Source organism: Drosophila takahashii, chromosome 3R (genome assembly GCF_030179915.1).
Source record: "Drosophila takahashii strain IR98-3 E-12201 chromosome 3R, DtakHiC1v2, whole genome shotgun sequence".
NCBI classification, from domain to species: domain Eukaryota; kingdom Metazoa; phylum Arthropoda; class Insecta; order Diptera; family Drosophilidae; genus Drosophila; species Drosophila takahashii.
In genome coordinates, this window is record NC_091681.1 from 28,929,479 (window position 1) to 28,944,524 (window position 15,046).

Genomic DNA, 15,046 nt, shown 5'->3' on the forward strand with positions numbered 1-15,046 from the left:
TTCGTATCGAACGCGTCTGGCATTACATGACACTCATTATTGCACATTATGTTGAACGGGCGATGGAAAGTGGCGGTCGGCGGTCGGCGGTTGGTGGTCGGTGCTCCGTCCCTATGAGACAGCACAAATGGCGGACAATGGAAAGCATTGTTGCTTACCTTAATTGATATAATAAGTATATCTGCCACTCGCACGGAAGTTCGGCATTAAGCCTTTAGCCGGGTCATCGTCAATTAATCAAGCCATCTTCGGGGAGAAACTTGGCTTGTTTGGTTCAACGAACTTTAAGGTCGATTTCATTTGATATTCAAACTTTAAAGTATTCAAGTATTTAATTTAAATGTCAGAAAAAGAGATGGTAGCATCCTTTTAAAAGTACTTTGCACCTTTATTTGTAATATAATGAGTACCGAGAATTATATATTCCCTTTTGTGGCATCAACAGATTCGGGGAACTCTTTTCAAGCAAAGGCAAGCCTTTCGCTATTTGCTGACCCGGAATGTTGGACAAGTGGGGAATGCACACAATAGAAAAGCGCTTGAATTGCCATGCACATTCACATATACCTAAAAAGTAGTAATATAGGGTTTCCACTGGGCAACCGCAGAAAGGAAACTTGACCCCTTGCCCCTTGCAAGTTCTACGGCTCTTGGCTGCGGGATTTGTGCAGTTGATTCTATTTTATTTATATACTTTGACTTTGATTCCATTTAAAATTGAAACTTCACCGTAACTTTAGACGGGGCAATCAATAATTTCAGAGGGGCTGCCGTTGGCTGGGAATAAAGATGCAGCACGCGGCAGCAGCAATATGGAAAAACTTTCAACTGCAAGTGGCAGCCAGCTCAAGGCAAAGTTTCAAGTGCAATTTTCATATAATTTCCATACAAACAAATAGTCGGTTCACCGGGGGCACGACCTTAGGTCGGGTTTATATTTTATTGAAAATGAAAATATCAATATGCCATCCAAGGTACATATAATGACGTTTTACAAAAAGGTTTTATTGCTTACAGATTTATTGATACTGAAAGGGAATTTATTTGATATGAAAAGCCATTTCATTATGTTCAGAAATGCAACTCTCACACAATTTTTGTGTCAAAGAAATAGAATTTACAAATGCAGGTATTTTTTAATATTCTATCAAAGGGGAAAAAGAATTTTTGTTTGCTCAATCGTATTAAAAAAACGATAAGGGGATTTATGAGTTCACAAATTACTTACTGGGATTTTTTTTTGTACTAACTGAGGCTTATGATAAGATGGAAAACATGTAAAATCAAAGAAGATATGCAAGAAAAACTATTTTCTATTGCTAAACGGATGACTGTTTTTCCAAGAAAAAAAAAACGCACTTGTGAAGTAGGTAAGCTGATATTCCAGAGAATCCTCGTTCATGAAAAACCTCAGACCCACTTAAATCAGAAAAAGGCTCCTTTGTGATGCTTAAATTTTGTGTGCTTTCTATGCTAACGTTATGCTTCTGTGCCTGTTTCTGGTTCAAGACACAGAATGAATTTTAATTAAATTGTGTTTATAAATAATGGCCTTTTTCCCGGTCCCACCACCAAATTGAGTTACATAATTATGCGTGGACTGGCGGTGGCGGTGGCCAAAAACCAGAGTGGGGCGCAAAAAGGCCAACCGAGGCAATCAGTCAAACCCAAAGCGGCGATACAAACATGTGGATTTCGGGGAAGGGAGGGGGCTCAGATGGGTAGGAGAGGCATTTCATCGATATCAAAGTCTCGATGCTTACACACTTAATCGAATTTAGCGACAATTTTACCGAGTTTCCATTAGCCGGTTGTAATGGATGATTTTCCAATTACCGGTCGCCCTGCCACTGCCACTTTGACTTCCCTCCTGTGTTTTTCGGGGTACGCGAGCCCACACTGCGTATGGGTAATGGCAGTGGAAACAGTAAATGCGATGCCAATCGCACGCACATTCGTCATCCACACACACGACCACCTTTCTCTCGGCAAAATGCAAATCGATGGGGGCAATGTCAGGGTTTTGTTTCCTTGTGGCTTTTGCCAAATTGCTCGCTTTCTTTGTTGCTCCGCGTTGATGTTATGTTGATGTCGCTTCATCGAGCCCAACAGCCACATTTTGGCATTTCCGAATGGCAAATAACATTGATACACTTTCATTTTGTGGTCGCGTGTGTGGGCTGACGACTCGGGTGCACAGGGAAAAAGTTAAACAAAAATTCATCACACACAACAAAAAAAATCGATCCAAATCGATATGCGCGTGGTCAATTTTTGGTATTGCATAAGCGTATCTTTTTGCCGAAATCTCTCTTTAGGAGATTCTCGGACTTTGAAAATGAATACCACTTAACATCAAATCGATCATCGATTCATATCAAGTTTTTTTTGTGTACACCAGTTTCGTATTTTTCCTTAAATTAGTTTAAGAATATATTCTTAAAAACATTTTTTCCACTTTGTAACTTTTAACATTATTGCTCCAAATTCCATTTGAATTAGATTGAATTCATTGAACCAGAACATGCCTGAATGCCATTTTTTCTCCATGTGGATGTGGTGGGCTGACTGTTGCTTTTGTCATTTCCATCACAATCAATTTTTAATGCCCAGCATTCAGCATTCAACTGGCCGAGATCACGAACCCGAGCACGTTCCTCGAGCCACATGCCACATGGGGCACGGTACGGAAACATGATTTGCCTGTTGCACCGCACCGAGTGGCCTTTGGCATCCGAGCGACGGAATCACATGCTCCGGTATTCTGAGAAGCCTTTGACACAAGCGGGTCAGGTCGCTTTCGATGGGCCCTGCCTTTGGCTGGCTGTTGGCTGTTGGCCAAACTGTTGCCAGATTGAAAATTGGCCTCAACAGGTGCAGCTCAGAGCTCAATTATGGCTGACAGGGGGCAGATAATTTACTGCTCGACTGTGGACTGACATCGCCTTTAATTAAATGCCTCTCGATTGACAACGTAGAACTGACATATCAACTTGCCAGCAGGCTCAGAAACCAATAATTCACATGGGAAATGTGAAAAGGTCGAACCAAATGGGGATTCTATTTTGTTCTTGCCCCTGCAAAGCTTATGAAAAAGTAAAATTCATTTGTATCAAAGTCTCCGTTCAAATTAATTTCCTAGTTAAATATTAAAAATCAATTTTAACTGCAGGCGGCATTTGGACAAAGGTAGTGTACAATGTACTAATATATGTTGGCCATAAAAATATGTCAAAATAAAATGTCATAGACCGTCCGGGCATCGATTGGCTGCACATAACTTTCCACTTAAATGCAGCTGTTGATTGACACATGGCTGAAATTGAATTAACTTGGTTGTCATAAATTTTATAGCCAGCCAAAGTGGAGACATAAACCAAAAACGAAAAGCGAAAAAGCGGTTTGTGCACCGCATGTGCGGAATAAACAGCCACTACTCGAGCGATATATGTTCAAATATATCTAAACGTATAAATATAAAAATCGGGTACGCCGCCCACCCAAGCCAAAACCGCTGAGCCACCGACAGAGTTAGCCAGATTTAGAGTTTGCCCGGGATTAAAATAAAAAACGTGCAAAAGGTCTGTGGCTTCGTTTGAACTAACAACACAAATTGAAATTTATGAGTGTGCTTTTATTCGTATTTTTTGGGCAAAACAAATAAATTTCCAAGTGTGCGCTTTATTATGGGAGTACCTAAGCACTTTCCAGCTAAGTGATGTTGCCTTAATTATGTGGTAATGGTCGGTAAAGTTTAATTTTAGTTTATTAGAATTTCTGTAAGTTATTGTGCATTTTTATATTTATTTATTTATGTATTTTTTACGACAATATTTACACAATATTTTCCCATCAGATATTTTCTATAAATTGAAAAGTTATCAAAATATTAATGAAAATCCCTTGCAAATTTTACCTTTACCTGTTACTGCCAAACTTTGAGCCTGAGTTTTGGCCAACTAATTTGAGGCAAAGCGTGAAAATGCAAATCCATTTTCCCTCGTGCCTTGCGAGACTGGGTCATAAATCGTCTGGGCATTACATAATTAAACGGAATTGTTGGCTAGTTAGCGTGTACGTTGCCTTCAATTACTTAAAATTCTGAATGGCTGGCAATGAATTGAACATTGTCACGCTTGCCCAGAGGAAATGGTCCATGGGAGAGGTAAGAAGTGTGGGGAGGGCTGAGACGAAGTGTTGGCCAAAGCGGAAGACGTCGAGTAAGGACGAGCAACGCCAGGCAACGGCACTTGGTTGGCCAAATTTGTGAGCCGGCAAGCGGGCTCTTGGCCATAAGTCAACAACCTTTTTGGCAGGCGGCCAATTTACGCACGTACAATTTGTCGTCGGCGGCACGTAGTTCTCGACGCCAAAGTCGAGTCGACTTTATTTACGGTTAGCCGTTGACTCCGTCTGAAGTGGGTTTCAATGGAAACGGGAACGGTGGGGTGGTGGGTGGTGGTGGGGCTATCTGGGTTACAAAGGTCAGGCGGCATGACGGAGTTTGTCCAGGGACTGAAATTGCGAAAGATAGACAACTTGAGAAGGTTAATTCGCACTTACAACTTAAATATGTGGATTTATTTAGATTGCTCGGATGGCACTGTGCGAAGAAGCTCTTTATATAGAAGCATTCATATTTTAAAAGTTTGCGTGACTTAAATTCTTTTTAGAAAAACTTTAAGACCCCAAATGCACCTTTTAAAATAAAAGCACCATTTAAAAAAACTGTAATTTGCGATTTTCTAAAAAATAATTGCTTGAAAGGAAAAGAAATCTAAAAAAGGCTTAAATATTTTAAATAATTAAATAATAAATAATATAAATCTTAGAAAAATCTTCAAAATTATGCGGACATTTAGGATTCTTTCTTTCAAATCACAAAAAAATGTACAATGTTTTTGTTGAAAAATGTGTACTTCAACAAAGAGAAAGTGCTTTCTTCAACATTAACAAAACACATCTGAAAAGTAAAACACAGCTTCACCCTTTTTCTGCGCAGTTTAAACTTGGATTCACAACAAAAAGCATTTTTAGCAGCCTGTAGGTGAAAAGCAGAGAGTGTAAAGTCAACTATTTTGGCGGGTTTTTAAGGGGTGTTTTCTTTTTTTTTCCTCTGAACGGCAGTCAGTGAAGCGTTTCCAGCTGGGCAGTTCGGGCATTTCTTTACGCTGCCCTTCCCAGCATCGTTACTCTTTTTATTTATATTTATTTTTGTGCAGACGCCGGCCATAAATTTATAATTTATAATTTTGTGCGAGAAGAAGCAAATTTTGCGGGGCTCTCGTCCGGAAAATGCGCCCGGGTCGCAGTCGCAGCTTCATTTGACTAAGTGTTTAGCAATTTTGTTTCGTTTTCGCATTTCACATTTCTGCCTCCCCCTTTAACTGTGTACCATAATTTTGGCAAGGGCAGAGACCTTTTTTTTTGCAAAAACAAAACGAGAGAAAAAAAAGCAAATCAACCCAAGCATTTTGGGGCGTTCCTTTTAATGTTTTCATAACTTTCGGCGCGTCTGTCAATAAGTCGAATTCTTGGAAACAAACTCGAAACTTAAGTCAGGTTACGTGACTCTCATGTCAATGGCTTTCCGACATCCTTTCAGTGGTTCCGATTTGAATATTAACACATCGAGTGGGTTGAATGAAATATTTTCCATTTGCCCCAAGCTGACCAAAGTCCAGCTATATTTCAATGTTTGCTCCCCAGCTACAAAGCTGGATATTGTCCCATTTTCTGTTTCTCTCACCACGCACCGAGTCAGTTACCTGTTATTGATTTTGCTTAGTTTACATGTGGGACTTATCAAATATTAATCACGAAATATGGCCAACAATGCAGGCTTTCATTTTTCCAGCTTTCCATGTTGTTGTTTTCGCACATGCGCCAAAAAAAAAAAAAGAAAACATAAAGAAAAACTCAACACCCCAAGCAACAGAGGCGGAGGACATAAATGAAAATATTGAAATTCGTTGAACACGCGGCTGTCATAGAGCATTATCCGGTATTCAGGACATGCGACATGCATGGCATTTTTTATATACTACCTACATACGTACCATGTTTCTGGAGAGAGAACAACACCAATAGACACACGGATATAATATATATATTTAATCTCCAGAGCGCGATATTCGGACATGTGTGGCTCACTTGATTGCTTATTGAAAAGAAACAGAAATCGTGTTTCATTAGATTGCTAGGAAATTTCCCAAGCCGGTCACATATGGGGCATTACGTTTTTCGGGGACGATTCCTATCCTGTCCGAGATTCCATGATTGATGGCTGCATTTCATTTGGATAATGAGCGGCGACAATGGACACTAAAATTGTGCGACAGCAGATTGTAAAAGTATCGGTTACCAGCACGAAATGGGTCACCTTTGATTGAGATTGACCAAAAGTATCGGGTTTCCCAAGGGATAGGACCCTCATTTAAACCGGAGTATATCTTTAAAAAGGTTCAGTTCCTAATACTTAAAGTCATATTGAAAAAATGAAGGTATTATTTGTTGGTAGGATTAATGTAATAGATATTGTTAAATAATAATAAATGCAAAATAGATTGTAAAGTGAATACTTAGTAAGTTTAAGTTGTAACCATTTAAAATCATATTTTTTAAGGAGCTCGTAGACCTGTCAAGACTTTGTTGCCCTCAATAATTTTCCAGTATTTTATTTAAGGCCATCTAGGGATCATTTAATCACAATTTAATGCTAAATTATGCGCTTGACCCGGCGCAATGAGGACAACGGCAACGGCAACGGCCGGCCAATTAAGCACCCCAAATGTCAATTAAAAAAACATTTTCTTCCCCTTTTTTCGCGAAAAGGGCGCGCTGGCTGGAAAGCCAAAGCAAATAAACAAACAAAACAGAGGGGCAAGCGGGGCAATCGGGACAAAACGGAATGAAAGACAATGGTCAACAGTGAGTGAAGACCAAGAATAACAGCAAACAGTGGGCAACAAAGGCAGCAATCATGGCGACGATGACAACGCTGACAGGCGATGCGTCGATTAACTGTTATTTAGCCGGTGCTTAAAATGGCAGCCGTGCGATTTCCGGTGCGCCATTGCTCCACCAACTCCACCCCCTTTTCCCAGTCTTTCCCATAGCCCACTCATTTCACTTGTTTTCGCAATTCAACGTTGAGCGCGCAGGAAAGTAAATGAAAGTACAAATTGACGATTTGTTTGATTTGGCACTGGAGCAAATCTCGGGAAACAGCAAAAACAGGCAACAGGCAGCTAACAGCGGACGGACCAAAGGCCCCAAAAGACTTTTGGCTATAATTTAACGCACGAATGGCTCAGTTAAGCGCTGTAAAAAGAGGCAGCAACAAAAACAACAGCTCGAACAGAGCAGCTAACTGCTGCGAAAACAACTCGAACATCATTTTCTGGGGGCCGAAAGACCCTCCTAAGCCCTTAACGCAAAACTTTTTCATTCTCTTCCGTCTGGGGCTTTTTCAATTTCATTTGGCCATCCGCAGACTTGTTCTGGCTCCGTTTATTAAGTAATAAATGTTTGGCAATTTCAGTGCCATTACCAAAGTGGATTTCCCAGCGAAAACTCGGTCATAAATCGTCCAGGTTTTCCGTTGCCTTTGTATTCTTCTGGTGATCGAAAAAAACGAGGGAAAGTGACACAGTTTTCTAGTTTGCCATTTGGCCAACGCTTTTGGAAACTGTCACAGAGATGTGACAAATGCGACAACATCGCAGCCCAGCGGGCAGGAAAGCCGAATCTGTAGCCGACTCTTTCATCTCCGCGGTCTATTTGTGTACTGTGTATCGCCTGTGGCCGTGGGCTATTTCTTCTTTTTTTTTTTGCGGGAAAATGGCACATGGTTTTATCTTAGAGCTCGCGGTTTTATTGTCTTTTTGTGTGGCAGCAACGGCGTGCGAAATGCGCGGCAATCAAAATTTGTAATGGCACAAAATTTATGGGGCATCATCTCGGGCATGTCTCGTTGTTCCCTTGACATCGCTCTTTAAGCGCTTTATTTACTGAATTATGCAGAAATTGAGTTTGGTGCCGAGTCCTGCGGCGCCTTCATTATGCATGTTGACATTAACTTTATCTGCGATTGGCAGTGGCTGCACACCTGGCGTATGCGTAATGCAGCTCATGAATATTGCGCATACGACTTGTGTTCAGTCATTCTGTGCAATACACAGGAAAACATATCTTAAGTCTTTAAATAAATGTACATTTTAATCTCAAATAGTTGTAAAATCCATTTTCTATTTTTCACAAGCTAATTTATTGTCTTCACTCAGCCTATATAAATTTTTATTTATGGTTCGAGGACTGCCAGATAAGTTTATCGGCAATTTACACCAGGAAACTATGATTAGTTCCTTATTAGCTTAATTACCAGCAAAAGGGGTGCCCGGCTGCCTTGCCTGTGGCCTGTGGTCCTTGCCACTATCATTCATCTGCAGATGGCCACTTAAGCCCGGCCGAGGACATCGCCTTATGGGCCATAAGCTAATGTAAACCCAAAAGGGGCTCAGGGGGCCAGCCGCTGAAAGAGGAGAGGGCCATTAATTTCGAGACTTGGCCAACACAGAAATAAAGTTCTGCATATGTCCTCTGTTGTCTGTCTTCTGCTTCGAAGTCAATGTACTCGGGTGCTGTGACACCTCAACCTTCTCCTCTGGGTACCCTGGCTACTCTCCCCGCCCGATATGTAATTATGCAAATGCTGGATCCCAGCTGAGGGCCCAAGGAACCCATGTCTGTCCCTTGCCCGGTTATCAGTGTCAAATCGAAGTTTAACAACTGGAAAGGGCTAGCTGCTGCTTGTCCCTTTTTAACGGGATTATAACTGTGGTTATTTCCTTGTTAGAATTATTTTCTCTTTAACTTTTCAATTTTGTATATTAGTTACCTAAAAATAAATTTTAATTTTCAAGATTATAATCTTTTATTGTATTTTACCACCCTGCACTATAAAACATTTTAGTTTCAACCTTTTCGTTGTTATGAACCATTTAATGAAATGTATCCCTCCACATGCGAACTCTAAGCCAAACTGAGCACATACTCGAAAAAAGGCGAGCGGCAGCCACGTTTATTTAGGTTTATGGTCCTGGGCCATTAAACATACGACACGTGTGCGACGAGTGCTTTAAATTCAACAAAATTCGCATTTAATTTGATTTGCCCAGCGTATTCGTCGGCACGGCAACATATTTGTGTTTCGGCGCTGTTTGTGTCAGGAACAAAAAGTCAACCAACAAAGAGGATAATTTACAAACTGCATAAGTGCAAAACGCTGCCCGTGGTAAAACACGAAGGTATATACGTTTATTTTTTTTCTCTTTTTTGGCTGGTTGCGTGTTCCGGACGGCTACCGCGTTTTAGTCCTCACATTTAAAATTAATTAAAACTAATAACATTTTCAAGCACTTACTTCCACACACATGCACACGGGCCGTGGAGTGACGCCATTTTGTCGTGCATTGCATAATTAAAAGGCGCGCAAATGGCAGGCCATTTCCGGTGCTCGACCGGTCGTATCCGCTTTAACTTAAAGCACCTGCGATACATTTAAAAAGCCACGCCCCCGGCTGTCTCAAGTTTGGTTTTTTTTTTCGTATTTGCCTCGCAACGCTGTCAAAAAGTTTTAATTTGAAACGGAAACGCGAGACCCACGGCTAGCTGGCCATTGCCTTAGCTACTGGCCATTGTCCTTGCCCCAGCATCCGAAATTCAACATCCAGCGGCCAGCATCCAGCAGTCCACTCCAGACGCCTCGACAAATCATATTTAGCCTGGTAATTATTTATATTCGCATTCTCTGGCACATCAGCGCCAGTGCCTGGGCGTCATTAAAATCGTAAATCTAATGGACAAGCCGGTGCTGCCAACGACCAGTGCCGTTGACTGTGGTCGGGAATGATTTGAATTATGGCATATTTCAGTGGAAAATCTAGGGGGAATACGGAGAAAGGCGAGAGGTTGGGGAATAATTTATCACCAGCGGGGAAGCGGAAAATACCTGACCAATTTAAAGTTGTTTATTAAATACTAAGTGCTTGTGACAAATATTAAGGCTTAAAAATGCCACAAAATGCCCTTTAAAAAGAAATGTACTATCTAGAAATTAGTATGAATAAATTAAACGTTTCCAGGTTTTGAATAATCTTTAAAGCTTAAAGAATTCAAGAAAAATCGGATGATATGTTTTAATAAACTTTAAAGACTTTTTGCTCAGTGAAAAACTAAATGTTTACGATAAATATGTCCTCCTACAATTCATTAATATTTTACACATCAATACGCATTTCCCGGAAATATTTGATGAGTTCCGGGAAAATCGATTAAAGTTCAAAACCACGTAGAAACTGTGAATTCGTCAAAACAAATCTGTAATAAGCTGCAATATAAATATGACAAATTTTCATGTTAAGAAAATTAAATTGAAGCAATGAATGAAACCCACCCAGCTCCAACTTCGATTTTTGTTTGGTGCAAATATTTAATCAGACCTTATTTTGCAAAATAAAATCCTTGGCATTTGAAGTCAGACCAATTGCATTAGTTGTAAGCTCTGAAAGCAGCGAATTATTTGCCTGTTGTCTGCTGCCCCATGGCAACATCAAAGCGCCCGAGCAGGACTCTGAAAATGTTATCTCTTCTTTGATATCTAATAAGCCATCGCTTTGCGGTGTTTTTGCCTTTGCCCTTGCCGTTGGAGCAGGTGTTCGATTCGACCCGAAAGGTCACACGCCCGACCAAAATGAGGACCCCACCCGGATCCTGGACGAAGGACGCAGCTGATTTACATCAGTTTAATTAGTTGCTTATTTGCATAAGCCCGCAGAGCGGAGAATTCGGTACGGGACATTCGAAAACATGCGTAACGCTATTTGTTTAGGCCGTGTTAGGGTTTTTAATCATATTTTAACCGAAAACTGTTCCGCCACACAACAAAGGCCGCCTGGGTCTGGGCTAATGCTAATCCAGGTCTTTGGCACCGCTTTCATGGTCACTGTGAATTTATGGCCATTAGAGTTAGCACTTTTTGGCAGCCCATTGTTGCTCCTCCTGCTCCTGCTCTTGATCCTGCTCCTGCTGTGGCTCACGCCCTAATGGCTTATTATGATTATTAATTCATAACGCAGCCGTGCTGGTCGTGTAGCTACAACTATTACTACACCACCCAGCACTTGGGCACTTGAACATGCGACAGCGAACACTTCCATTGCCACATCTCGACTCACAGCCACAGCGCACACTCGATGTATATGCGATCCTGACATGCCAACAGATGGCACATTAAACATAAGCACGACTACACGGCGAAAAATTTCTTTGGGGAATAGCTTTCAAAGATAGCTTATAAAGATAAATAAAGAACATTTAAAATATTCAGAATATTCGGCGTTTTTAATCCACAATTTTGAGAAATAAATATTAAAATATGGAAGGATCTCATTGAACTCGTAAAAAACTATAATTGATTTAATTTACATTATCGATGTATATGCGATCCTGACATGCCAACAGATGGCACATTAAACATGAGCACGATTACACGGCGAAAAATTTCTTTGGGGAATAGCTTTCAAAGATAGCTTATAAAGATAAATAAAGAACATTTAAAATATTCAGAATATTCGGCGTTTTTAATCCACAATTTTGAGAAATAAATATTAAAATATGGAAGGATCTCATTGAACTCGTAAAAAACTATAATTGATTTAAGTACATTAGGTTTAAAGGCCCGTTTATTATGAATCGATTCTTTTCCACGTCATTAAATAATTTCTAAAATATTTATAAAATGAACTAAGAAGGAAGAAGTAATTTTCGTAATATTCTGTTTTATTAATCTAGTCTAAAGCAATTCAATTGAGTTTTACTTTAATCAGCTACATTTTCAATACAATAAACTGTACGGTAGTTATCCATTTAAAATGAGTTATAAATTAAAAAAAAAAAAACAATAATGTACTTTTTGCAGTGCGCTGAAAGGGTTGGGGGCCAAAAACCAGCGTGCCTTTGCTGTTTGTCGGTGGGTGCAGACTCTATGCGTTAACCAGGCCAATAAAACATGTCCCCGGCTGCGGGGCTGTGGTCGGCGGTTAGTTCGCCATTCTAGTGCTCCTTTGGCTGTGTTTGTGCTCCTGGGAGTATGCAACAGTTTTGGCTTGGCCTCGGTTTTCGGTTTCGTTTCCGCTTCCTGCCGTTTTGATGGCCGCTCCACTAGGCTCTGTGGCTGCCGTTTGTCGTTTGCTGATTTTGTGGCGCTAATAAAGCTCGCACGCACTCCAATCCCGATGCTCGGCTGCAGATAAAATTATAATTAAAAATTGTTGTTACTACGGCTGCTGGCAACATAATTTACACAGAAACCAAAGTCCTGCTTTGGATTTTTATGAGCTCTGCGTGACTCCTTTACCGGCACATCACATCATCGCCCTTGGCCACAGTAAGGGTCAAAATAATAGGGTTGCCAAATTCGTTATCCTTTTACTTTCAGTGCTACACATCAATAATATTGTATTATTTTATATTATTATATTATCTTGATTTAATTAACGGTTGATATTAAACTAACTTCGATTTATAAGGGAAATTCCGAGAAATATTCAAATGCTTTGATAGGCTCTTTAGGGTTACTATTTTTTCCGCTGCTGTACGCACCCATGTGTTTGTTTTATGTGTCAGCAGCTCTTGGCCATGTTTTATAGCTCTCGCCTGCCAGCTGCACGTTAATATAAACCAGCCGGCTTAAGGAAGAGCCGTGGGGCTACCAAATACCCGAAAATCCCGAGAGAACGGAGTAGGATAGGACAGGGAGGGACCTCAAACTTAATTTGCCAACCGGGCATCGACTTACGTTTGATTGCCGATTTAATTGGATTGCCAACTTTCACCTACATGTGCGTCATTTGAATAATTTGGGTCCCAGGAAAGGGGCATTTAATTAGGCAACATTGTCCAGTTCGAAATTAATCAAATTAGCGACGTTGGGGTCAAATGAATGTCCTTGGAAGAGTTGTAAATTCACCATTCGACATCGATGTTAAGACTTCAAAATCAGCTCGTGGGCACATGATATATTCACCAAACTGAAAATATATTTCTCAAATCAAAGGATTAAGACCGCCACTTCAAAACGCTTTATTCCCCATGCCAAGGAAAACTCAAAATCCATATGCCAAACAACCAACAAGTTATCTGCATTCATGTTTTTTATTTACCTCAAGCTTACATTTTGCGCACATCCTGCTGCAACAAATTTTAATTGATTTATTGTGTCATGGCTAATCATTTTAATTCACTTACAAATGTGTTGCGCACGTGAAAAATGTTGCCTTAACCAATCAATCTAACCTAAATTAACCAAAATTCAATTCGAAAATCGATTAAATTGCTACTAAATCAACTAATGACAACTTTTTGTGTGCTCTTTTTATTCTTTGTCTCTTTCCATTCAATTACACATACATCACGCACTCACACACACTCACACCCTAATACCCACCATACACACGCTTGCCGCTTTTTCTGTCTCTCTCATTCTCTTACTCTCTCTTTTTAACTGTCGAAAAATGTCATGTTAACTCTTGTAACGTGTTTTCGTCCCTAACCAACAATCTAACTAAAATGTCCATGCGTCTGTCATGTAATTATGTTACCAACCCGAAACATGAAACCAAATACCCCCCCACAACGACCCACTACAAAAACCACTTTAACCCCTGCAATTTAAACAACTACAACAACAATGTCAAACACCACAATGAATCACGCAATCACCGAACCTCCAACCTAACCACTTCGGTAAATAACGCAACACCAACAATATTCTCTATTCCACTTTCAACAACAACCCCAAATTAATTTCAACAACAACCCCATATTAATTTCAACAATCACGAATCCTCCACAATCAATGTAATTCCACTCACAACTCCAAAAATATCAAAAAATGTCAAAATGTCACCACACAACAACTTCAACAACAATTCCAACCAAATTTCAACAACTACAACAACAACAGGCTCTTGCGCGCCGAATTGTATGCTTTGAGGCGTAAGGGTGCGGCCAAGGTCGTTGGTGGAGTGCAGCCACTCGATGCCACACAACAACAACAACAACAGACAACCATGCAGCCCAATCAACAACAACAACAGCTCGAACAACACAACAACCACAACGCACACACGAGCGACCCGAGTCGCCACTGCGCCCGCTGCACCACCGAACTGGGTCGCATCACCAACCGAGGTGCCCCCTGTCGCGTCTGCAAACTGCGCGTGTGCAAAGCCTGTCGCGAATTCACATCGCGCACCACGGACTGGGTGTGCGTTGTGTGCCACAAGCAAATGTAAGTGTGTCTTTGTCCTTGCCCCTGTTTCTGTTTCTGTTTCTCTTCCTGTCTCTGTCACTTCCTCTGTCTGTCCTGCTCTCTTTCTATATCGCTCTGTCTATATGTCTGTCCAACTTTCATTGTCAACTTAAAACTCGCAAAACTCTGTGAATGCGTCCAAACCATTCAACTCACGCACACGAAAACTAAGCCAAACAACAAAACACTACTTTGTGTCCTTCTGCTCGTGTTGGGGCATGATTTTCTATGTGGTGGTGGAATACCCTGTAAAAAGGACCTCTTGATGTTCTAAAAAAGATATAGAGGTTTAATACTACCAAAAAAAGTGTCTAAAATTATACCACAGCAAGTCCTTAGGATATTTGCGTAACTCATACTTTTCTAAACACTTTTCTGTAATTTCATATCTTTAGAGATTTTTCAGCTAAATTATCAAGTCAATACTAAAAACTTAGTGTATGAAAACAATGTTGTTCCATATTTTGTAGTATTAATTTATTTAAAATTAAAACTACAAAAATGCATTTTTTAACTAGGTAAAATTAGTTAGGTAAAAATTTGTACAATTTTTAGAATCCCTTCTTAAAAAAAGAGTATTTTCCTTTTCACATCCTAGTTTTGTGCCCTGGCAATTGTTTTCCATTTTTTTTTGTGCGTTGGACTTTGTAGCGCACACGCTGCAATTTTCAA

At 40.3% G+C, this 15,046-nt stretch overlaps 1 protein-coding gene across 6 annotated transcripts in view; it reads left to right on the forward strand.

Moving 5' to 3' along the window:
- The window catches only part of LOC108061074 (synaptotagmin-like protein 4), a 50,368-nt gene that overhangs the window by 10,038 nt on the left and 25,284 nt on the right, over positions 1-15,046 (forward strand). For 3 of the 6 annotated variants that reach the window (XM_017147087.3, XM_070217679.1, XM_070217680.1), the window contains exon 1: positions 14,062-14,353. The exons of 1 other annotated variant lie outside the window; for it this stretch is intronic. In XM_017147087.3, the coding sequence (XP_017002576.3) occupies positions 14,133-14,353 (221 nt within the window). In that variant the 5' untranslated portion in view covers positions 14,062-14,132. Of the gene's footprint in view, positions 1-14,061; positions 14,354-15,046 lie in introns of those variants that run through there. 2 more of the 6 variants (XM_070217682.1, XM_017147092.3) reach the window with 1 other exon arrangement.